Source organism: Bufo gargarizans, chromosome 3 (assembly GCF_014858855.1).
Source record: "Bufo gargarizans isolate SCDJY-AF-19 chromosome 3, ASM1485885v1, whole genome shotgun sequence".
Taxonomy (NCBI): domain Eukaryota; kingdom Metazoa; phylum Chordata; class Amphibia; order Anura; family Bufonidae; genus Bufo; species Bufo gargarizans.
Window position 1 is genome coordinate 320,252,829 of NC_058082.1, and position 25,411 is coordinate 320,278,239.

General features: G+C 40.1%; 1 protein-coding gene across 2 annotated transcripts in view; it reads left to right on the forward strand.

Annotated features, from left to right (window-relative positions):
* EPHA10 (EPH receptor A10) overlaps positions 1 to 25,411 on the forward strand; it is a 682,002-nt gene that overhangs the window by 508,899 nt on the left and 147,692 nt on the right. For both annotated transcript variants that reach the window (XM_044284653.1, XM_044284654.1), the window contains exons 6-7: positions 8,188 to 8,296; positions 8,960 to 9,015. In XM_044284653.1, the coding sequence (XP_044140588.1) occupies positions 8,188 to 8,296; positions 8,960 to 9,015 (165 nt within the window). The remainder of the gene's footprint in view (positions 1 to 8,187; positions 8,297 to 8,959; positions 9,016 to 25,411) is intronic.

The window sequence follows — 25,411 nt, forward strand, 5'->3', positions numbered from 1 at the left end:
ATAATATTGCTGCTAATCTGTGCTGCTGGAGGCAGGGTCTGACCAGAATCTGTCTTTTTCTCTTTCTGGCAGACATGGATAATGTTACACTATTTAAACACCGGCTAACGCCATGCAGTTGCTTTTTCTTTAAATAATCATGGTATAAACCTTTCAAAGGTCATTAAAAGCTTACGTTACCACCAAGTGTGATGTCACATATTTCCTTTTTTACATAAAAAATGAGGGAACAAGTTCCTGAGTTAGTGACCATGCACAGGACTCAGTGGGAGTGGTGGCGCATGGAGACTCTATTGTCCTGATTATAGACCTGGTACTATATGATGTATACAGGGAGTGCAGAATTATTAGGCAAGTTGTATTTTTGAGGATTAACTTTATTATTGAACAACAACCATGTTCTCAATGAACCCAAAAAACTCATTAATATGGAAGCTGAAGATTTTTGGAAGTAGTTTTTAGTTTGTTTTTAGTTTCAGCTATTTTAGGGGGATATCTGTGTGTGCAGGTGACTATTACTGTGCATAATTATTAGGCAACTTAACAAAAAACAAATATATACCCATTTCAATTATTTATTTTTACCAGTGAAACCAATATAACATCTCAACATTCACAAATATACATTTCTGACATTCAAAAACAAAACAAAAACAAATCAGTGACCAATATAGCCACCTTTCTTTGCAAGGACACTCAAAAGCCTGCCATCCATGGATTATGTCAGTGTTTTGATCTGTTCACCATCAACATTGCGTGCAGCAGCAACCACAGCCTCCCAGACACTGTTCAGAGAGGTGTACTGTTTTCCCTCCTTGTAAATCTCACATTTGATGATGGACCACAGATTCTCAATGGGGTTCAGATCAGGTGAACAAGGAGGCCATGTCATTAGTTTTTCTTCTTTTATACCCTTTCTTGCCAGCCACGCTGTGGAGTACTTGGACGCGTGTGATGGAGCATTGTCCTGCATGAAAATCATGTTTTTCTTGAAGGATGCAGACTTCTTCCTGTACAAGTGCTTGAAGAAGGTGTCTTCCAGAAACTGGCAGTAGGACTGGGAGTTGAGCTTGACTCCATCCTCAACCCGAAAAGGCCCCACAAGCTCATCTTTGATGATACCAGCCCAAACCAGTACTCCACCTCCACCTTGCTGGCGTCTGAGTCGGACTGGAGCTCTCTGCCCTTTACCAATCCAGCCACGGGCCCATCCATCTGGCCTATCAAGTCTCATTTCATCAGTCCAGAAAACCTTAGAAAAATCAGTCTTGAGATATTTCTTGGCCCAGTCTTGACGTTTCAGCTTGTGTGTCTTGTTCAGTGGTGGTCGTCTTTCAGCCTTTCTTACCTTGGCCATGTCTGAGTATTGCACACCTTGTGCTTTTGGGCACTCCAGTGATGTTGCAGCTCTGAAATCTGGCCAAACTGGTGGCAAGTGGCATCTTGGCAGCTGCACGCTTAACTTTTCTCAGTTCATGGGCAGTTATTTTGCACCTTGGTTTTTCCACACGCTTCTTGCGACCCTGTTGACTATTTTGAATGAAACGCTTGATTGTTCGATGATCATGCTTCAGAAGCTTTGCAATTTTAAGAGTGCTGCATCCCTCTGCAAGATATCTCACTATTTTTGACTTTTCTGAGCCTGTCAAGTCCTTCTTTTGACCCATTTTGCCAAAGGAAAGGAAGTTGCCTAATAATTATGCACACCTGATATAGGGTGTTGATGTCATTAGACCACACCCCTTCTCATTACAGAGATGCACATCACCTAATATGCTTAATTGGTAGTAGGCTTTCAAGCCTATACAGCTTGGAGTAAGACAACATGCATAAAGAGGATGATGTGGTCAAAATACTCATTTGCCTAATAATTCTGCACTCCCTGTACATGAAGCATTGCCTTTTCGTCTAAAAGCAATGCTCCTGATGGAGAATACCCAGCAATACATCATGCTTTGGAACATTTTGTGTAAATGCAAGAGCAAAAAAATGCATATTTTTCTATATTTAATTAAAGCAATGTAATAGTAAAGCATGGGCTGATATCAGTCTTTTGGTGCTATATTAAGAGAAATACAATACAGAGCCATAATATTACCATGTGCTTGAGTCATAAACAGGGGTGGATTTAGAGTGGGCGATCAAGTTCCCAAACCAAACAAGACCACTTTTTAAAATCATTCTTTGTCACATTATGTCTCTGTTGGCCTCCAGTTCAGCTCTAAGTTGCTACAAACTAGATTTGAATCTCTGCATGCACATGTTTTTGTGGTGGCCCTTTAGCGTATTGGAGTATTATCTGGGATTTGAATTTATTTTGGGGTCTGGTAAGGACACTGCATTAATGAAGGAGTATAATCTGGGAGGTAAATTAATTTTCTTATTTGGCCTGGACTCTGGATTACCTTTTGGGTCTGGTCTGAGGTCTGGATAATTTTTAGCCTGAGCACTGAGGTCTATGTAAATTAATTTAGGCTTTAATCTGAGCTCTAAATTTGTTGCCATATAAACTCAGGTGGGCTGTGCAGCAAATTTGGCAGTGGTGAGGAAAGGTTTTCATGATCTCTGAGCTAGATGGAGAACAGAAGGAAAGGGAAAAAATCCAATCAGAGATTACATCACCTGTAAATCCTAGATGCAATTGTTGAGTATACTAAACTCTCTAACGTAGTTTGCAGCATGATAATTAGTGTTGATCCAAAGTTGATCCAACAATGATCCGAAGCTCGCTTCTCTCAACACTAATGATAATATTCTGCAAACCGCCTTATGGCCTTGGTATATGACTATTACATGGGCACTGTATGGCGGTATGATTGATTATATCAGATCATGTATAGCCACAGCTTATACTGTTCCTAAGTGTACACTTGTCCCTGACTTTGTGGATCAAAGTTTCTGCTTTTTATTCTGACCCCGCTAATTAGAATCCTGGATCTGGCCTTTTGGCCTAACACTTTAGGAAGATTTGCCCTCTACTTGGGTCTATACAAACTTTTGAAAAAAAAAAAAAACATAGGTAATAATAGTCCTTAAGTGAACTGAGTCTGGCTTAAGATATTTTATAACATTTCTCTCTTCATGGACAGTGTAATTCATTAATTTTGAAGTCAGCTTTTACATAGAGGGCTGAAAGCATACATTACTTATTATGTTCAATTTCCATCATTTGTTATTATGAAGATTGTTATCACAGTTTTCGCAGTACAGGCACAAAATAGTGTAGAATTATGGGCAATTTTTTTCCGCCCCTGCCTTTTATTGGAATGTCTTTTTGGACAATAAAGAAGTCTGCTTTTCTACATTGGTGAGTGCCAACTATTATATCCTATGCATTTATGGGTAATTTTTTTTTACCCCATGAATATTTCTTGGTTCATTTTAGTCATATTGTAATAAAATTATCCAAATCACACTTAAATGTCATAATTTCTCTTTATGATAGTTAATCTTGGTCATTATCACAGATGATCTCTGATTCCCTGCAGCTCGTCTAGCAGAGTACAAGCATATTATGCTGAGTAAACAGAGACATAAAGTTCATGCCTATTGGACGTAACTGCATGTCGACTTTTTTGCATACATTTTTCTTTTCTTGATTTATACTGTTAGAGCCTGTAGGCAGCCAAAGCCATAAACCATCCATTTTACATAAAACTTTGTGCCTTTTTATCTCTTCTTTCCTCTACCAGTTAAAGCTCTAGCACTTGGTATTTGTTCCATTGTTAAAAAATATATATTTTAATTCACATTTTCTGGAAAGGAATAGGCCAGTTTCAAAAAAAACATTGCTTTTTGGTCATTGTTCCATATGAGGAACATGTAAGTAATTTTTCTAAAGGTGCCCATTCACCTTCAATAGCTGACAGCTATTTTCCTGGGCTGGGCACATCACCGATCTGATATTGATGTCCTATCCTAAGGATGCCATCAATATATTTGCACTTCACGATCCCTTTAATATTCCCAAAACCCCCTTAAAGAAGTTGTTTTCTCAGGATAGCTCATCAATATTAGATCAGAGGGGATACAACTCCCGGCACCCCTGCCGATCAGCTTTTTGAAGAGAAGACAGCGCTCGTACTAGCGCCGCCTTCTCTGCTCTGTGTACCTGCCTGCCGAAGCAATGGGGTGGCTCTGTAGTATTCACAGACCGAGCCGTTCTATAGATGTGAATGGGGACGCTATACTTGTAATTACACCTGCTCACCATGGGAATTGCTTCAGCAAGAAAGTAAACAGAGCAGAGAAGGTAGCACTTCTATGAGCACTGCCTTCTCTTCAAACAGCTGATCGGCAGGGGCCCCTTACAGTCTGATATTGATATTCTCTATATAATGTATCTCAACTTGAATTAGTTAATTTTCCAATTCCTCCTCTCATTTTTGCCTTAAAAAAAAAAAATAAGATTAACATACATGCTGTGCAGGGAAAAGAGAAAACTTTTAACCTATGCTTCTTGGAAGCAAAGGCCTACTGTGCCTGATAATAAATCTGTCCTTTTATAAAAGACGTCTATTTCTATTAATCAATTCAGCGTACACTAATTCATTCAGAAAGAAAGCTAATGTTCACTTCAGAGGCAAATAAGTGCCTCCCAGACAAAAGTGCTCAGGATTCTGTTTCTATGTCACATAATGCTATTGTTCTGTTACCTACCTGTTATACAATTACCACAATTGAAACAATGAGATTGTCACAGATTGTGCATTCCAGAGTTTTAGCACTCTATATGCTGAAGCAAATAAAACCCATTTCAAGTCCTGAAGAACTCCTTTAAGTCATCTCATATAATAGCAAGGATGCAGATTTGGATTTATGTGCTTTCTTATTCTTGGGACATAGAAGTCCTCTTGCTTTATGCAGAGTATAAATCTCTAAAATAATCCATAATTACAATAATCTATAATTATTCTGCTCATACTTTAATTAAGTAGCTTGCATCTCGCTTACTGTGTTGTATTTTTAGCTCCAAAGCAATAACTATTTTCTATAACTTCCTCATAGACTATACATAATTATATCTCATATATTATGGCAATTAACACAAACAAATGTCATGCACCTTTATTCTTGGCTTGTTCTGCAAGCTGAGCACTTTATATCTTCTTAATGCACATGGCAGCAGTAAATGTGCACCTTAATATGAATAATAGCATTTCTGTCTTAAAGGAAAACACTCCCCATATTGTGATTCTTCTTCATGCCCAGTGCAAATTACTATGCATATTTTTGGTAACCGAAAACAACCTCATACTTCAAATTGTCACACACTCGTGGAAACGGCCAATACAACAATAAAGTGCCCTTAGAAATAAATAGCCCATACTGTAACTCCTTGGGCATTTAATATAATATGGAGGCATACATGTGAAACAATTGCTTCATGTTTCATCATATGCACTACTATGGTACTGTTCTCCTGCAGAGAATTATGGCACTTCATGTAGATAGTGTGTCTGTGGTTTCCTTTCTATGGAACCATACTCACTCCAAGGACCACACTGTGCTCTGTACTGCAGGAAGTTCTACATCATCCATCCTACATGGCCTCTTTATACTGCTGTTGACATGGTATCAAGTTATCCCAGAAACCCCTTTAAAGGGGGAAGTGTGCATTGATGGCTTATCTTTATAATAGGTCATCAGTATTTGATTGGTGGAGGTCATTGTCCTAATCTACGAATATCCCAGGGATCTTGCACCCACTAGTAAACTATTGAACTATCCTTAGGATAGGTACTGTGGTGCTTAAAAGTTTGTAAATCCCTCAGAATTATGACCTAAAACTACATTACATATTCTAAAAGTCCTAATCCTAATAGAAGATAATCAAATCAAACAAATGAGTCAAAAATATTAGACTTGGTCATTTATTTATTTAAGAAAATAATCCATTACCACACATTTGTGAGCAGCAAAGGTATGTAAACCTTTCAATCAATTGAATGACAATCAGGTGTGAGTGGATGACCAGTTTCATTCAAAGAACAGGGATCTATCAAAGTCTGATCTTGATGCTTTTAGAAATGTATCACAGCAGGGGAAAAAAAAGATTTCTGAGGACCTCAGAAGGATAGTTGCTCATGTTGAACTCTTTGAATCCAGAGGGAAAACAAACCAGGCTGTTGTAGTGAGCTTCATTTATATTAATATAAGCAGATATATATCGTGAGGGCAAGGTAAGTAATAGTCCACAAGGTCACAGAACCTAGAGTAACCTTTAAGCAACTAAAGGTCTTTCTTACATTAGGTAATGTTAATTTCCATGACTCAGGAGGACAACAAGAGTGTGCATGGTAGGATTGCAAAAATAAAGCAAATGCTTTCCAAAAAGAATACTTCTGCCTGTGTGCAGTTTGTGAAAGATCACCTGGATATGCCATAAAGATATTGGAACAATGTTTGGTGGACAAATTTTAGTACATCTATCCATAAGCTGAAACTCACGAGAACCTGTGTCGTGCAGCAAGACATTGACCCTAAACACACAAGTTGTTCTACCAATAAATGGTTAAAGAATACGGCTAATGTTTTGGAATGGCCAAGTCAAAGTCCTGACCATAATGCAATAGAAATGCTGTGGAAGGCCCTGAAACGAGCATGGGAGGAAAGCCACCAACATAACAGAACTGAAGCTGTTTGTACAGAGGAGTGACTAAAATTCCTCCAAGCTAATGGATAGAACTAATCAAGAATCATCAGCAATGTTTAGCTGCACTTGTTGCTAGGGTTCCACTGCAATTTTATCACAGGTTCAGATGTTGGTGGATCGCAGTGTTATATGCTGTTTGCACAAAATCTGATTTATGACTTTTTCATGACCACAAAATTAGGGGTTCGTGACTTGGCATATGCACAAGTAATTTACCGTAATTCACCCTCCTTTACATATGTTAACATTACCAGCAACCATATAGCACTGCAATCTACCGCTATTGCACAGTGCAATTATTACAGCATGTAACATCACTGTGAAGATCAGACCTTTCAAGAATCACATTAGTCGAAGTGCAAATTTATCTGGATTACGGAAGACTAATCTTTTATTAAAACATGTGACATATTTCATGCTTTATCAAGACATACAAAATTAGATTTTCTTGTGTGAGCAGCAGAAGGCCACAATAATATGGCGTTCTACCAGTTTTATTTGGCAAATAGAAGCCAGTGTTGGCCTTGTAGTCTGATCTAACGCCGCAAGGTAGATTAACTAGGGCAAGGTTTTGATATCAATTTAGAAAAGAGCAGATTAGTTGGGGCAACGGGTTTTTATCTGCTGGGAAATTGTATGTATGTATGAAAACCTCTCATTTTCTTCCATTAAAAGGCTCCAAAGGCACAACAGCAGCAGCTTACACACAGTTTGTTAAAAAGCCATGGCAGTGACACCCATGACAAAAATATTGTTGTCTGAGAAAGGGATGATTTCCATTTAAACAGACAGCACAGTTATAAATGAAAGGTTGGAATGATAGCTTGCTTGGTATGAATTTTACAGATTGTGCTTAACGGGGCCTTAAATTGCATCCGTTTACTGCTCAAGAGACACTTTCAGAATGAATTGAATCCAATAAAAATTTTATGGAAAAAAGTGTAGCTGCCTAGAACCTTCTCATGCAAACATTGGAAGGCAGAAAATTAATGAATAAGAATAAGCATTCAGATGTCAAAATTTTAATATGGCCTTGTGATAAACAGGAATATTTTTCTCATGTCATCTTCTATGAATGTGTGAGTGCTATGGAAGCCAGAAGGATTCATTTTAATATTTTATTAGAGTCATTTTGAAATACAACTTTCATTATAGTGGCCTTGTCAGGAGGGCAGCATATTATGTTTAATTACAATAACATATTGGATCACTGTGACAGTACTTGATTTTTTTATGATCTGGTTATTAGCCTTTATGCTTAGAATACCCCCTGTGTCCAGAATGACCTCCTGATTAACCCCTAACCCCCCCAAACCTGTGAATGGTAACTTCAAGCATGGACAGGGTCACGTGGGCTGCTACAGTCAATGACTGTAGTGATGACATATGCTCCAGGCATCCTAAGGAATACTCCTTGCATATAAATTGCCCAGATTGTTGACCTGTATAAGAGGGCCTTTAATTGTAGTTTTTTATGGTGCTTAATGATTTTTTTTTTTACATGACTAATTGTCTTTTTATTCATATTGCAGTGGCTCTAATATCCAGTGAACAGAATCCACTAATCGTCATAGTCATAGTGTCTGTGGCAGGATTCATTGTGTTACTTTCTATGGTAATAGGACTCATGATATGGAGGAGGTAAGACCTTTTGCTCACAGCCTACAAAATTATGTATTGATTTACACTGGTTTGCACACTACAATTTTATGTAATTTCATTCCAACCCCATAAAAGAGTGAATATGTGTTAAAAACCAAAATCATTCATTTCTCCAGCCTTGATTGTCATTGATTTTTTTATGTATGTTAACGCTGCTTGGCTATCTAAAGAGTAAAGTTGGATTCACACCTCCATAATAAAAATGCCATGAAGATCTAATGTCTGATTGGTAGAAATATTTGTCATATTATGATTGAGGGAAACGTGGCCTAATTCTGGCAATGCTGAAACTGAATGCTCTTAAAAACCTCTACTGGTTATTGATTAGATAGAATGGCACATACTTTATATATATATATATATATATATATATATATATATATATATATATAGTGGAATTACATGCAGATATTACTGGAACATCCCCATACTGTACATATGCAGTAACAATATCTTACAATTCTATCTAAATGTAATTTTAGAGTTATAATACAGGTTTTATTTTATGTCCCATTACTATTTCGCATTCATTCCCTTTTTATTTCATTTGCAAGCCCACAATATAAATCATGTGTCCTATCTCATAATGCTATACATTCATCACATGACATATTAAGCTAATATTTTCCTCCTATTCTACAGGCAGTGTGGCTACAGCAAGGCCAGTCAGGATGGAGATGAAGAGCTCTACTTTCATTGTGAGTAAATTCTGAGCTATTTCATTAAGCCAAATGTCTTGTGATTAGTGGTTATTGAATGAAGACAACAAAAATTAGAACATTGGTCACAATTCTGCCCATTAAGGCATAATTTTTGGATGCTTGGTCCAAACAAGCCATTAATTTTTCCATCAACACTGTGTTTAAACACAACTTTCTAATATGAAAAAGCCTAACACATGCAATTTTACAGTGTGTTTTTAAACACGCTCTTTGTTAAAACTAGTGTTGAGTGAATCTTTGATCCGAATTTCAGGGAAATTTTGATTTTCAGCAAAGCGGTAACAAATCAATTTTCCATGAAATGGCGGTAAAAATAAGAAAAAATCATACTCACCTCATCTATTTGAGCACGAAAAGGCTACCATGGGCATCTTGTTTCAAGATCCTGGGCAAAATCTTGTGAGCGGTGACATATGATGTCACCACACCGGCCAGTATGATGATGTAATCAAGCACTGAGCAAGATTTCATGCTGCATCTTCAAGAAAGATGGCCACGGCAGTCTCTTCTCACTCAACTGGATAAGGCAAGTGCAATTTTTATTTTATTTTTTTATGTTTAACCCCTCAAAGGCATTAATATAAATGTCAGAAGCCACAATCAGAAATTAACACATCTGAGGGATTAAGTGACAGTGATGGCGCAATCACTTTTCCCCATGATTTAACCAGCTATTTGCAAAGAAATGCTCTTCGTGACAAAGTAAATTATCATGAAGCAATTTTTTTTGTAGAATTTGGCAAAGCAGCTGACTCAAATTTGTAAAAACTTCTCAAGTTAACACCATTACTCATACATATTATACATGTCTTTACTCTGACATTATTTACTATTGTTGTCATTGCTTTCAAGAATTAAAGCGTACCTGAGTTTTTCAAAAAAGGTTTGCATAATGGCTGTGCTTCTTTGTACAATCATAACTATGAAAGAGCAGTTATGTTTGGGCTTCTATAATGTTTTTTTGAGCCATATTATTCCCTGTTTTAGCAGCAAAGTTAGATTCATTTCACTCAGAAGCAGTGGGCGTCTCCCTTCTTCCAGCACTGTACCACTGAAAAATCCTTCCTTTTACTTCTCACTATGTTTATTTTCAGCTCAGGAGCTCACAGAACAGATAAGAAGGGATAAATCACACTTACAGAAAGGCAAGAGGTACCTAAGATGTTCAGAAGCAGCATAAAAGCAGTTGATTTATCCGCCTCATGATCTAAGATAGCTCTGACACAACCCCACTTCCTCTTAGCTGTCTTCAGAGTCTCTGTTACCAGGGATGTATCTTCCCTAACATAGGCAGTGGACTGTAACATAGATGGAAGTGAGAACCCAAATTTTTTCTCAGGTGGATGCAGGCATATTTTTACCCCATTTGCCTATTTACAGCAGTCTGCCTTTTCATGGCGGCCCAGTCTAAGCGCTGCACGGGTCCCCCAGCAGAGAGTAACAGGCCAGACCAGCAGGCCCACCACATGAAAGTGGTGACAGAGGGAACAGACACCCTCTGTCTCCCATTGCCACCCTATAAATGCGTTTGCAGGGTGCCAATGTATGCACAAAGCAGGCTGGGACTTGGTGTAGGCCCCAAGCCTGCCTTGACAGTTCTCCAGCAGGCACTACCTCTCTGGCGCAGCCTGCTGGTCAATATCGGTATAGCACTGACATTAAAACTATAGGGATAGTGCATTGTATTTTAGAAGCAATCAAAAGACTGCCTTGTGGGACTATTAAGTGATTAAAAAAAGTAAAAAATAAAATACATTTTTAAAATTTCCAATAAAAACATATACATTTTTCCATTGAAAAAAAAAGTGCTTTTCAATATAAAATAAATAAATAAATCTCCCCCACATATTTGGTATCGCTGCATCTGTAATGATCCACACTACATAAACACCATGTAAATTATCCCCTATGGTGAACATAACAATAAAAACAAAACACCAGAATTGGTCATTTATTCTCAGTTGCCGATTATTTTTTTTTATATCAAGTGATCAACAAGTGTTATTTACCCCAAAATGATAATTAAAACTACATGTCTTCCTGCAAAAATCAACCCCTCACATAACTCCTTTTAAACTTCTTAAAAAAAAGGGGGGTTATTGCATAAAAGTAGTAAAACATAAAAAAATGTTTAGAGAGAAAAATAAAAAAAGTTATAGCTCTTGGAAGGCGATGATGAAAAAATTAAGAAAAACACTTGGTCAGTAAGCCGCAAAACAGGATGATTACTGAGGGGTTCTCTAATTCTTTATTAAATTAAATGAAATTGTGTGAAAGTACAGAGATTCTTTAAAAGCTAGGAAGAGGATACCTCAGAGTGCCATATACCATGGAGCGACTTTGATTTTTGTAGAATCAATTCGAACATGAATCACTTTTTTTTTTAAGTGACAAATTAGACACAAAATGAATTTTAAGTTATCTCATCTCCACTCCACTTAGAACTATTTTATACCTCTTTAACCCCATTAGCTGACCAAACCTATGTCTGGAAAAAAAATATCCCATTTATTATGTTACATTTTGGGAATCTTGTAAACTGGAAAAACATATACTAGTAGCTCAAATCATTGAAAGTTTTTCTATAAATAAGAAATTATCACCGACTACAAAAAATACAAGTTGGTTTTAGTTGAAATAAGACACACTGCTATTTGGAATCTAAATTATTCATGATGTACCATATGCAGCCACTGTTCATGGTTCCTTCCAACTCTGAACTCAGAGTATAGTTTAAGGCACCTTGTTGTTAGAATTCTGTGCACTACTCTCATACTGTCAGCCTTCCTCACTGCTTGGCATGAAGCTTTGTCTTTGTGGGACATCTCTATGTTATCAAGACACTATGATTTCAGACAGGACTTGTCAAAGATAGGCGAGATATGAGAGCGGATAACTTGATTTGATTTTTGGCGTATGTCATGTCAGTTTGCCATCTTCTGCTCCCTGAAGCATTTCACCAGTAGTCCTTGCCTCATTTCATTTCAAGGCGCACTGTCGAGTTGCTTGTGATTCTTGCTTTCATTGCAAGTGATTAAGAACTGTTTTCTTTATCACCAGTAACAGATTAAGGAGATGAGATGATTAAAATTTAAGAACAATTATATTTTTGTGTAATAAAAAACATGGTTTGTTTATATTACTGTATCACAGCAAGACATTGATGATCTATTCCTTAATGATACACAACATGCTAATGGTTGCACAGGCGGGTACAATGGGAGATTTTTCCAGGGGAAAAATTTTCATCTTGCTGTAGGACCACTTTATGGGCCAGTTTCTGGAATTCCTACCAGAAGTGATGCTTTATGGGATCTGGTAATATCTAAGAGTGAAGAGCTTGCTGGAGATGTCACTGCTTGTGAAACACTTGGTAACAGTGACCGACCAAAATATAATTACAATGATATACTGTAAAAAGCAAACTCTGGTTGAGAGGGCAAAGACACGGTTTTAAAAAAGGCTAATTTCCATTGTTTCAAGACAGTAGAGCATAGACTGGGAGCAGCTGTTGTCACACAATAGGGTGCATGACCACAAACCATGGATCCACAAAACATGGACTCTGGCAATAACAATGATGTTAATGGGTCTGCACTTCAATGCGGGTTGCACATGGCCAATGTCTGTGTTGTGTGGATCCATAGTTTGTGGTCAGTGAAATGGACTTGGCCATGTGAATGCACACTAAAACAGATGCTACACACGAGAGCTTTATGACAACCCTTCGGTTCAAGAAACAAATTCACATTAACTGGGGAATAAACAGAACAATTGAAAGGAGGAATCTGTAATCAATAAGCAAATAAGCCAGTTCTACTTTACACCAGTTTGATAAATGACCTCTTGTATTCTGACCTGTGCGCTACAAAACTCCAGCACCACAGAAAATTTGCTTTTCTCACTTCAGCACTGACAACAAATTTTCCTACAGATGGAGCTTCCCCACGATCTCCTCATCAAAGGAGATGGTGTTTTTCATGTCATTAAATTGGTAGAGGATGGGACAACACTTCTCAAACAGTGGCGCATAACTGTGTACCCTGCTCTGTTTAGGAAACTGCCCCCTGCTCGTATGGAACCTAAGTGGCATACCGCCATCTGTTGATATGGGGAACCAGGAAACATATGATCCTTTTTTTGTGCCCTTGTCCTGCCCAGGCGCACATCAGCTGAAGTCAAACTTTTCATAAGATGATTCTACTGTCTCATGACTTATATAATCTTTTTCTTTCAGCTGTTTCAGCATATCAATGGTGGTGGCTGGACATACTGGGAGAATGGCGACAATTCTTCCCATATGATACTAATTAACCATGGGGCTCAAATTAGCTTCCATGAATAGCCCCGGGAAATGAGCATAAATGTGAGCGGAGGTAAAAAAAAAGGTTAAACTGTAATGTGCTCAGGAAACCCCTTTTGTTACTAAAAGATGCGTTCCGCATCAAACATCCCAGCTTTCCCACTATTTTCCAGTCCCATGTCTCCAAGCGTCAAGGGGTTTTGATTGCCATTAGAGATTTGGTTGCTTTTCGTCTGTTGGACAAACTTGTAGATACCCAGTGCAGATATGTTCTTTTAGTATGCTCTATCAATAACGCTATCTATTACTATCCTTTGCCTATATACACCTAACAGAGGTCAATTAAGATTCTGCCATAAATTGTTTCATAAGGTTAAGCAGTGAAAGCTTATTGTCATGGGACATTTATCGCATCTAAGATCCTGGTCTAGACAGCACTGCCCCTTTAAGATATAACCCTTCCCCATCAATAGGAAGATTATTGGTGAATTAAGGTCTTTATGGTGCTTGGTGATCGACAAAATAAGATGAGGTGTGACAACCCTTGTAATAGCATCTGCTTCAAGCTACTATTTTAAATACAAAATGCAATAGCTGAATGGAACAAAATGCATGTAAATGACAATACACATAAAACCTTGCAAAACTTGAGAGAATTAACAATATTTGAAAATAAGCTGTGAGTGGGTGAAAGTAATATCCCTTTCTCTCAGAAGACATACTGTCTGCCAGTCTGTTGAAGGACATTTCATGGAGTACTTAGAAAATGAGAAATTACAGAGTACAGGAGGGAGCTCTTAGTTAAATAACAAGATTATATACCATTTTAAACATCTTAAGTTCTTAAAATTTATTAAAACTTAAACAAATCCTCTTTACTAAAAGTCTAAGGGAAGAGATTTTGTGATACTGCAAGACTAGACGTTGAGAATGCTTGAGAAGGCGAGCACATCTGTATTCAATATTGTAAGTTGGCAATAATTAGAATAGGTCTCCATTGTTTTACAAATGCCATTCAATCACTGTCTTGGGTCATTGATGGGATGATAGAGGACAAAATGTATTTGTCTCTTCCTTTTGCCTATTCATTTATTCCGTATCCCTTATACAAATCATAGCCTTGCACATTGGATTAATTTTCATTGTTTCTTTGGCCCAATTAAAAAATAGCTAAATATCAATAACTTACATGTATAATTTATGCTGTTGTACAGGACTAGTTCTTTAGAAGTTAATTTTATTTTGTTGCTTTAACTTTGCTGACTCTAAACAATTATCTATCTTTCTACTCAGATTATGGCAGAAAAATGTCATAATCTGCATATATAAGGTAATTATTTCTATCATTAGTCAAACATATCCCAAAACAATGTCCTTTCAGCAAACATTCGGACAGTATATACTGGTAGAACTTTCACAGCTACTTTGAATAGTGTTAAGAAATCCTTTCAATAAAACTGTATTTACAAAAAGAAAAATCTAGCAAACACTTTTTTTTTGTTTTACAATTGGTGTATTTGATAAATGTATTCAACTTAAATGGGTTATCCAAGAGTAAGACAGACCTCCCAGAGTGGCCGACACACGGTGGAGATCAAACTTATATGGTCTCCACCAATGGGTTCAGTGTCCTTTGCTCGCAGCCCAGCTCTTCCTCTTCCTGCCTTGCTGAAATCAGCATTTATTGATGGGGAAGGCATATGACCACTGCAACCAAACACAGGCTCGATCGATGACCTGCTACCCTTGCATCATGACAACTGGTCACGTGATGCAAGGGGAGCAGGTCACAGTTCTTGTCTGTGATTGGCTGCAGCAGTCATGCCCCCCCCCTTCCAAATGATCAACACCAAACCCAGTGGCAGGGACCAGGTAAGTATGATCTCCACTCTGGGAGGTTCATATTACTCTTGGATAACCTTTTTAATACACAAGCGATTGCATAGGTAGGGAAACATACATTTGGTGGTATACTTTAACACACTCCCTCCTCATGACATACTATAATTAGTGTTGATCACAAATTTGCAAATATTTAAAATATAGTGATATATATTCGCAATTTTGAATATTTTAGATTTTTGTTTTCCATCTGTAACTTCCCTTCTTGCTTGTGGGCCAATGAGAAGGCTGCAATATCTTTTTCTGAGCTTAGCAACATCCCTAGCAACCAATAGGAAAGTTGCCTACCCCTTAATATATAAGAACCTCCCCAGCAGCCATTTTCTACAGTTTTTTTAAGTTCTGAGAGAGACAGCAGTGTCATTGCTGTGTTCTGTGCTTTACTGTTTAATTACATTAGATAGTTAGCTAGTTAGCTCATATATATATATAATACAGATAGTTAGTGGTAGATAGTCAGTGTAGGTAAGATCCTGATATAGTGTAGAGTGTCTGATATGATGCAGTGCAGTGTGTTAGGTAGTGTGACAGGTTCTGCTGTCCATACATATATGCAGACCTGCTAAAATGTGAAGTTTCACGTATTGCGCCAAAATATTAGCATTGTTAGTGACAATTTGCACAATCGTGAATATATTGTAGCACTCTAACTGCATATAAAGTAATTTTTAATGTTCTGCCGTGCCAACCATTTTCTCCAGTCTCAGGAAACGCCTAGCAGCTTGGAAAATGTAGCAAAAGTGACCCACACATGTATTTCGTGCGCATTACGCGAATATTACATTGACAATTTTTAGCGATCAAGAAAATATTCTCGAATTCGCAAATATATTACAAATATTCTCCCAAATATTTGTGAAATATTGCAAATTTGAATATAGCCCCTGCCGCTCTTCACTAACTATAATATCATGGGAGAGAGCCTGTTAATGAACCCTGCCATAATATGTCATGGTGGTGGTAACAGTATAGGAGCTTTGCCTGCCTTATTACCAATAGATGTTGCTGACAGGCATACACTACAATACAAGTGACTGAAATAACAAGTAAAACAAAGTATAAAACAGTGTTTAAAAGGGTATTCCATCATTTTACTATTGATGGGCTCTCTTTAGGATCAGATTGTGAGGGTCTACTCTCACTGACCAGCTGTAGTACAATAGCTTCTGGGTACAATTACACAGCTCACTGATGTGAATGGGAGTAGTTGCTGCAGTTACCAACTCGATCCATTACATAATGGATGGAGATTTGTAGTTCTGGCACAGGAGCTACAAGAATGTAGGTGATCAGGAAGGGAGGAGGGTACGGTGTATCGGATCCCTACTGGTCAGATATTGATGGCTTATCCTGGGTATAGGCCATCAATAGTAAGATCCTAGAATAACCCTTTAAAGCAGTGTTCTCCAACTCCAGTCCTCAGGGCCCATCTACCGGTCATGATTTGAGAATATCCCACAGAATGAACACCTGTGGTAAGTCCTTATGCACTGACACTAATTATATCACCTGCTGAATAGTAATGAGCAGCAGGGGCTATATTTGAATTCACGATATTTCACAAAAATTTGGCTGAATAATTGTCATATATTCGCAAATTCAGGATTACTTTCTTGATTGCAAAAAATCAGCAATGTAATATTTGTGTAATGCGCGCGAAATACAGGCGTGGGTCACTTTTGCTACATTTTCCAAGCTGCCAGAAGTTTCCTGAGACTGGAGAAAATGGTTGGCAGGACAGAACATTAAAAATTGCTTTATATGCAGATAGAGTGCTCCAAAATATATTCATGATTGAGTTAATCGGCACTAATGATGCGAATATTTTGGCGCAATACTTGAAACATTTTAGCAGGTCTGCATGTATGTATGGACAGCAGAACCTGTCACATTACCTAACACACTGCACTGCAACAGCTACACTATAACAGGATATATCAGGATATATGCAATGTTCTCAACTGGCGCTCCACGACATCAAAATCGCAACAGTGTTCTAGCAGTCCCATATCCTGCTATACTAGAATATGTACAGACAGGCTGTACAAGACACAATTACATATAACACAATGCAACACTGTGCGCTTTAACTGCAAATAGGTAGATAGCCAAACTTATCAAACACCTTCCTCCTTATCACGCAAATACACAAGATCGCTTCAACATATATATATATGTATCTCGGTATATATATGCGGTACTGTGTCATGCGGCGGTCCTCGGTGCAGAACAGGGAGAGCGGATCCAAGGGAGGATGGCTGTAGCATAGGCTGTCTAATGTTATTGAAGTATTGGGAGTTCGCCCCGGCCGGTGGCGGTATGCTCCCGTTACCTTTTACTAACGCTCACGTCTGAGCGGGTGACGTCACCGCAGGTGAGCTACGGATGGCAGTGAGGGTCTAACTTCCTAGTTTGGCTACTGTGAAGAACCTAGAATATGACATATTTTCAGTTGTTTCACACTTTTTTGTTATGTATATAATTCCACATGTGTTAATTCATAGTTTTGATGCCTTCAGTGTGAATCTACAATGTTCATAGTCATGAAAATAAAGAAAACTCTTTGAATGAGAAGGTGTGTCCAAACTTTTGGTCTGTACTGTATATAAGCTATCTAGCTATCTATCTAATATAGTGTGGAAAGTACAAAGCACAGCAATGACACTGCTGTCTCTCTCTGCTGTCTCAGTTTAAAAAACTGTAGAAAATGGCTGCTGGGGAGGTTCTTATATAGTAAAGGGAAGGCAACTTTCTTATTGGTTGCTAGGGATGTTGCTAAGCTCAGACAAAGACATTGCAGCCTTCTCATTGGCCCACAAGCAAGAAGGGAGGTCACTGATGGAAAAAAACTAGAATATTCAATATTACGAATATATATCACAATATTCTAAATATTCGTGAATTCTCGAAGTGTTGATATTCACGATTAATATTCGCGATACAAAAATTCACGCCCAACGCTACTGCTGAATGCTAAGGAAATCCTGAAAACATGACCGTCTTTTGGGCCCTGAGGACTAGAGGTGAGGACCACTGCTTTAAAGTATTACAAATATGTAAAAATAAATCAGAATTTGAAGAGTCATAGCAAAGTGTCTGTCACGACCCTTGGTCATGGTCGTGACTCCTTGGGTGCCGCATGCTGTTGCCCGCGGTTTGGGAGTTCGTCAACCGCAGCTGGGGCACTTAGTTGTTTGCCTCAGGTGCGGTTGCCGCGGACAACAAGTGTGCGTGCGGTTGCCCTTGGCAACGGGTTTTGTGTGAATGCCCGTTTGTGTGTCTGTGTGCACTTTGTGTTGTTTGTGGTGCACGAGGTGATGATTTATGTGCACCTGGACTCCTCCCTTCACCTGCGGTTGTCCGCGGCAACGTCTGGCGATGTTTGCATGCTGTGGAGGTGTCTCGGCCTGTTGGCTGTTTTGGAAGACACGGTTGCCACGCATGCCGTTGCCGTCGGAGACAGGTGAGTGAGGTTGCGTGTTTTCCCCTTTATGTGAGTTTCCCTTCTGTGTTGCTGGAAGGGTTAACTCCCTTCCCAGTGTGTGTGACTTCACTGGGTGTGTGCTGATCGTTGGGTGGGGCCTCTTGGCCTATAAAGCCTCAGTCCCTGGCTGGGCTCAGTAGGTTGCTCTCAGCCATGCTGGCTGGAGCAGCCTCCTGTCTCCTCCATCTGCCTGGTGGGGACCATCCTTCTGGTCATAAACCTCTGTCAGTTTATTCTGTGTTTCATGGTGTTATCTAGGTGTGTGCGGGGTTATCTTGTTAGTGCAGCTTATGGTTTCCTGGTTTCCCTTGTATGTCTGGTGTGTGCTGTGTCCTTTATGTTGCTGTGGACATCAGCACTTGTTCATGGGTTCCAGGTTTGTGTGTCTGTGGCAGGTAAGTGCAGGACTAGTCTCACTTACCTGTCATTTCCATATGTCTGTTGATGTTCCCCCTGTGTTGCTTGGCCGTTGAGACTCCTGCTCCTCCGTGTCTAGGAGGAGCAGGTCGTCTTACTCTGTCCCCTAGTTCAGGGCCGACTTGAGGGCTTGTAGGGACTCTTAGGTTCCGGCGTATGAGCCCTCCTACCACCGAGGTCGGCTCATACAGACAGGAGACAGGGTCAGCGTTAGGGACGCTATAGGAGGTGACCTGCTCCCTAACTCTGTGGTCCCGGCCAAGGGGTAACCCCACCATCTCCTGGCACCGCACGGCTGGGGGTTTCCCCCACCGCCAGCCGTGACAGTATGACCAGAACTGGCACCTCACCTGGTCTTCCTTCGTAAGAGGGTGAAGCATGCATCCATTGACCGTTGGGGTGCATGCGCGTTCTCCGGAGGGAGAGCGTTACGGGGTTCACCGTTAACGGCGCGGTTGGTGGCTTTTCCCCGCCACCTTGCTAACCGTGTCCGTGTTGGTGACCCCTCGTCCCTCTCAGGGTTCCTATCTCTGGTCGTCTGCTGGCAGCATTCCTTCGGTGTTCCGGCAGGTGTGCTGGTTGGGGAGTGTCTGCTGGCAGCGACCTGGAGTAGGAACGTCCTCCTGAGTTGGACGCGGTGTCCTGTTTTCCTCCTCCAGACTGCTTTGTTGGCTGGCGACCTGGGGACTGTTGTGTACGGTCTGGTCTGTTGGCGGCAGTTCTGGGGGGAGATACGGGCATCGGTCTGGTGTCCTGTGTTCCTCCTCCGGACTGCTTTGTTGGCTGGCGACCTGGGGACTGTTGTGTACGGTCCAGGTCTGTTGGCGGCAGTTCCGGGGGGAGATACGGGCATCTATCTGGCAGTGCCTCCAGTGTTCTCTCTTCCAGTCTGCTCTGTTGGCTGGCGACCTGGGACTGTTGTGTACGGTCCAGGTCCGTTGGCGGCAGCTCTGGAGGGAGACACTGGTGGTTATCAGGCATTGCCCCTCCCCCCCCTCCCTGTTGTTTGGTCCCACCAGCTTCCCTTTTCGGTTGGGGGGGGCTTTGAGGGGAGGGAGTGTCACGACCCTTGGTCATGGTCGTGACTCCTTGGGTGCCGCATGCTGTTGCCCGCGGTTTGGGAGTTCGTCAACCGCAGCTGGGGCACTTAGTTGTTTGCCTCAGGTGCGGTTGCCGCGGACAACAAGTGTGCGTGCGGTTGCCCTTGGCAACGGGTTTTGTGTGAATGCCCGTTTGTGTGTCTGTGTGCACTTTGTGTTGTTTGTTGTGCACGAGGTGATGATTTATGTGCACCTGGACTCCTCCCTTCACCTGCGGTTGTCCGCGGCAACGTCTGGCGATGTTTGCATGCTGTGGAGGTGTCTCGGCCTGTTGGCTGTTTTGGAAGACACGGTTGCCACGCATGCCGTTGCCGTCGGAGACAGGTGAGTGAGGTTGCGTGTTTTCCCCTTTATGTGAGTTTCCCTTCTGTGTTGCTGGAAGGGTTAACTCCCTTCCCAGTGTGTGTGACTTCACTGGGTGTGTGCTGATCGTTGGGTGGGGCCTCTTGGCCTATAAAGCCTCAGTCCCTGGCTGGGCTCAGTAGGTTGCTCTCAGCCATGCTGGCTGGAGCAGCCTCCTGTCTCCTCCATCTGCCTGGTGGGGACCATCCTTCTGGTCATAAACCTCTGTCAGTTTATTCTGTGTTTCATGGTGTTATCTAGGTGTGTGCGGGGTTATCTTGTTAGTGCAGCTTATGGTTTCCTGGTTTCCCTTGTATGTCTGGTGTGTGCTGTGTCCTTTATGTTGCTGTGGACATCAGCACTTGTTCATGGGTTCCAGGTTTGTGTGTCTGTGGCAGGTAAGTGCAGGACTAGTCTCACTTACCTGTCATTTCCATATGTCTGTTGATGTTCCCCCTGTGTTGCTTGGCCGTTGAGACTCCTGCTCCTCCGTGTCTAGGAGGAGCAGGTCGTCTTACTCTGTCCCCTAGTTCAGGGCCGACTTGAGGGCTTGTAGGGACTCTTAGGTTCCGGCGTATGAGCCCTCCTACCACCGAGGTCGGCTCATACAGACAGGAGACAGGGTCAGCGTTAGGGACGCTATAGGAGGTGACCTGCTCCCTAACTCTGTGGTCCCGGCCAAGGGGTAACCCCACCATCTCCTGGCACCGCACGGCTGGGGGTTTCCCCCACCGCCAGCCGTGACAGTGTCTAAATACGTTTCAATTCAACATTTTAGTTTTTCTCTTTTTAATAAATTTTCAAAAATTTTAAAAATTCTGTTTTCACTTTCTCATTATGGGGTATTGAGTGCAGATTAATGGGGGAAACAAGAATTTGTCAGATTTTAGCACAAGGCTGCAACATGCCATACCAAATTTTGCAAGTTCTCCCACTTAGAAATCATGCAGGGGTCTGAAATTCACATTGTAGGTGCATTCCCACTCTGAGAGACAGAATAAATAAAAAAAATCAGGAAATCACATTGTATGATTTTTTAAGAATTTATTTGTCTTGCACTGCTGAACATAAGTATTTGAACACCTGAGAAAATCAATGTTAATATTTGGTGCAGAAGCCTTTGTTTGCAATTACCTATGTCAAACATTTCCTGTAGTTATTGACTAGGTTTGCACACACTGTAACTGGGATTTTGTCCCTCTCCTCCACACAGATCTCTTTTAGATCTGTCAGGTTTTGGGGCTGTCGCTGAGCAACACAGAGTTTAAGCTCCCTCCAAAGATGTTCTTTTGGATCTAGGTCTGGAGACTGGCTAGGCCACTCCAGAACCTTGATATCCCTCTTACTGATCCACTCCATGGTTATCCCAATTGTATGCTTCGGGTTGTTGTCATGTTGGAAGACCCAGCCACAACCCATCTTCAATGCTCTAACTGAGGTAAAGAGGTTGCTGCTCAAAATCTCACAATAAATGGCCCCATTCATACTCTCCTTAATGCAACTCATCCTTCTTTTTCCTCTAAACACGACAAGTGAAGTTTAGACCAAAGTGTTCTACTATGGTCTCGTTTGACCACATGACTTTCTCCCATGCCTCCTCTGGATCATGCAGATGGTCATTGGCAAACTTCAGACGGGCCTGGATATGAGATGACTTGAGCAGGAAATCTTCCGTGCAATGCATGATTTGAAACCATGACGGAGTAGTGTTCTATCGACAGTGACCTTTGGAACTGTGGTCCCAGCTCTCTTTATGTCATTGACCAGTTCCTCCCTTGTAGCTCTGGGCTGATTCCTTACCTTTCTTTGACAATTCTCTTTTTATTGAAAAGCATAATAAAAATGCATACCACAATGGTTTACAGTGAGCAGGTAATAGCATACAGCTTTGGCATTACAGGTGTAAATCACAGTCTCCTGACAGTGTAGAGAAAGGCAAGTAAAACATAAATCTAGCGTCCAGTTATTCCTTACCTTTCTTATCATCAGTAATACCCCACGAGGTGAGACCTTGCATGAAACTCCAGTCCGAGGGAGACTGACAGTCGTCTTTAGCCTCTTCCATTTTCTAACAATTGCTCCAACAGTTGATCTATTTTCACCAAGCTGCTTGGCAATTGACCTTTCCAGCCTTGTGGAGGTCCACAATTTTGTCAATTTTGACAGCCCTTTGGTCTTGCCCATGGTAGTAGTTGGCGCCTGACTGACTGAGGGGTAGACAGGTGTCTTTAAAAAGCTCAGACAGGTGCTACTAAGTTAGGTTAATGAGTGGAGTAGAGGTGGGCTTTTTAAAGGCACAGTAACAGGTCTTTGAGGGCCAGAATTCTTGCTGTTTCTCAGGTGTTCAAATACTTATGTTCAGCAGTGCAAGACAAATAAATTCTTTAAAAATCCTACAATGTGATTTCCTAAATACTATTTTTTTTTATTCTGTCTCTTAGAGTGGGAATGCACCTACAATGTGAATTTCAGACCCCTCCATGATTTCTAAGTGGGAGAACTAGCAAAATTGCAGGGTGTTCAAATACTTCTGTTCCTCACTGTATGTATGTCTATCAAGGAGTAACAAAGTTCTTAGAACTGGTCATTCTGTGTATCCATCTGTCATATTACCTGAAGCATAACCATATTTTTTGATGAACGCTTCTTGGAAGCTAAGTTTGTACAGAAGGTACTTTGGGAATTTTGTGAGTGATTGATCAAGAGTAAAATTTGAATAAAAAAAATATGACACATAAAAGATTTTAATTGTGAACCATTCTTCCGGATACAAAATTGTTATTAAGGGAGCTAAATTCTTCCCTGCTTAATAAAAATCTGGATACCTGAATTTTTTCCCCTTTGAGCTTAGATTCACCAACTGATGTAGAAAGCACTGTACACAAAATTAGCATTCACTCCTCGTCATAACTCTGCTAATCATGAGCGGTTAGTGTATGTCTATAGCTGGCTGATGGACAGGGGACATGCATTTGTTTCACTTAATTGTAGGTTTCGGATGGATGAGCTGATCTAAAATGAGTTTCACCTGAATGTTTGGAGCTGGTCATGCAGAGCAAACTATAATCAGGGTGATATTTTTGCTATCACACAGGATAAATTGTGTATGGAAACTAGGCAGCTACTGCTTTAGATTTCATATTACTTTGCTACCATTTTTTACTAGCTGTTTTAGCAGGCTGTGGTTTGCTAGTAGTTAATAATAGCATATGTCTATATTCTCCTACATAATGCAGCAGCATGTAACCTGTTGTATGTAATTGTTACAAGGCTGTATTTACTATTCTGACATGTTAGACGCATGCATTTTCCAGCACTAATTTGCTTATGAATAGAAAACAATTAGCTATATATATTTGTCTATTTTCTCTTTATACTGAATAGTATATTGTGTAATAGAAATTATTATGGAAGTGAACATGCTGGGATTATGGCTTAACGGCTATGCATACGTTTGTATCAATTTTTTATTGCATGTACAGTATAATGTGATAATCATTTTTGTAATTGTATTTTATTTAAAAATAAATCATATCTGCAGATAACATGTATTACAATATTTAGCAAGCTGCTTGCAGTTAATTTTGTCCGATGGGTTATTTAATGGATTTTCTCCATCTCCTCTCTGTTTTGTCTTGAACACATTCCGATCAATCGGTTCAGCTTACATAAGCGTTCAGGAGAGGAGCTGCAGACGAGCCATTCAGAACCCATCTGATAAAATTGATTGTGAATTGCATTGAGCAGCTTGCCATGTATTGTAATAAAAGCAAGCTGCAGAAACAAAACGTGCAAATGTTTAATAAACAGCACTAGAAAAGTGTTGATTATCACATAATAGATGCAATGTAATAAAGAAAATCAATCCACATATGCCCACAGTCTTTAAAGATTTCAGTGACACAGTTCCTAATGTACTAATTTAAAGTATGCAAACACAACCTAAAAATATATACATGTACTTATTGTGTGGTCCATGAGTAGTTAACAATGATATTTGCTCTTGCGTGCTGTTCAAAGTGATTGTCCATGATTAGTGCCATGTAGGCTGTAAAGGGAACCTGTCATGTTGAACATGGTGTCTGAACAGCAGGCAGCATGTTAGAAAGCAGGAGGAGATCAGCAGATTTTGTAGGAAAAGATTAAGTATAACTATTTTATTCATTTAAATTCCTGCTCATTCTGAGTTTTGAAGTCAATGATTGACAGCCTTCCCTCTATGACTGTGTATATACAGGGATAGCTGTCAATCACTGATAGGATATCCTTGAATTCAGAACTCAGAATAAGCAGGAATTTAAATTCATTAAATACAAGCTAGGCTACATGCATAGAAAACGTTGTTTCTGTATCCATTCCGTGTTTTTTTTTTCAGATAGGATGCGGACCCATTCATTTCAATGGGTCCGCAAAAAAAGCAGACAGCACACCATGTGCTGTCCGCATCAGTATGTCCGTTTTGTAGCCCCGCCCAAAAAATTTAACATGTCCTATTCTTGTCCATTTTAGGCGGACCGCAAAACACATATGGTAGTGTGCATGTAGCCTTATAGTGAATATTTTCCTATAAAATGATACAACAATCTGCTTAGCGCCTCCTGCTCTATAATATGCAGCCTGAAGATTACTCTTCATTGTCATAGTGACAGGTTCCCTTTAGGTCCAACATCCTCTGCTAATTCATTTTCATAACATGACACCACTAGGGAGAACTTAGTAGCTTACTGCTTACAGTGTTTGATTATTGAGTTCAGTGTAAAATACTAGCCAATAATCTTCTTAGCTCACCCTGGTAGTGGCTTCATGCTTACCTCATGGTTTATC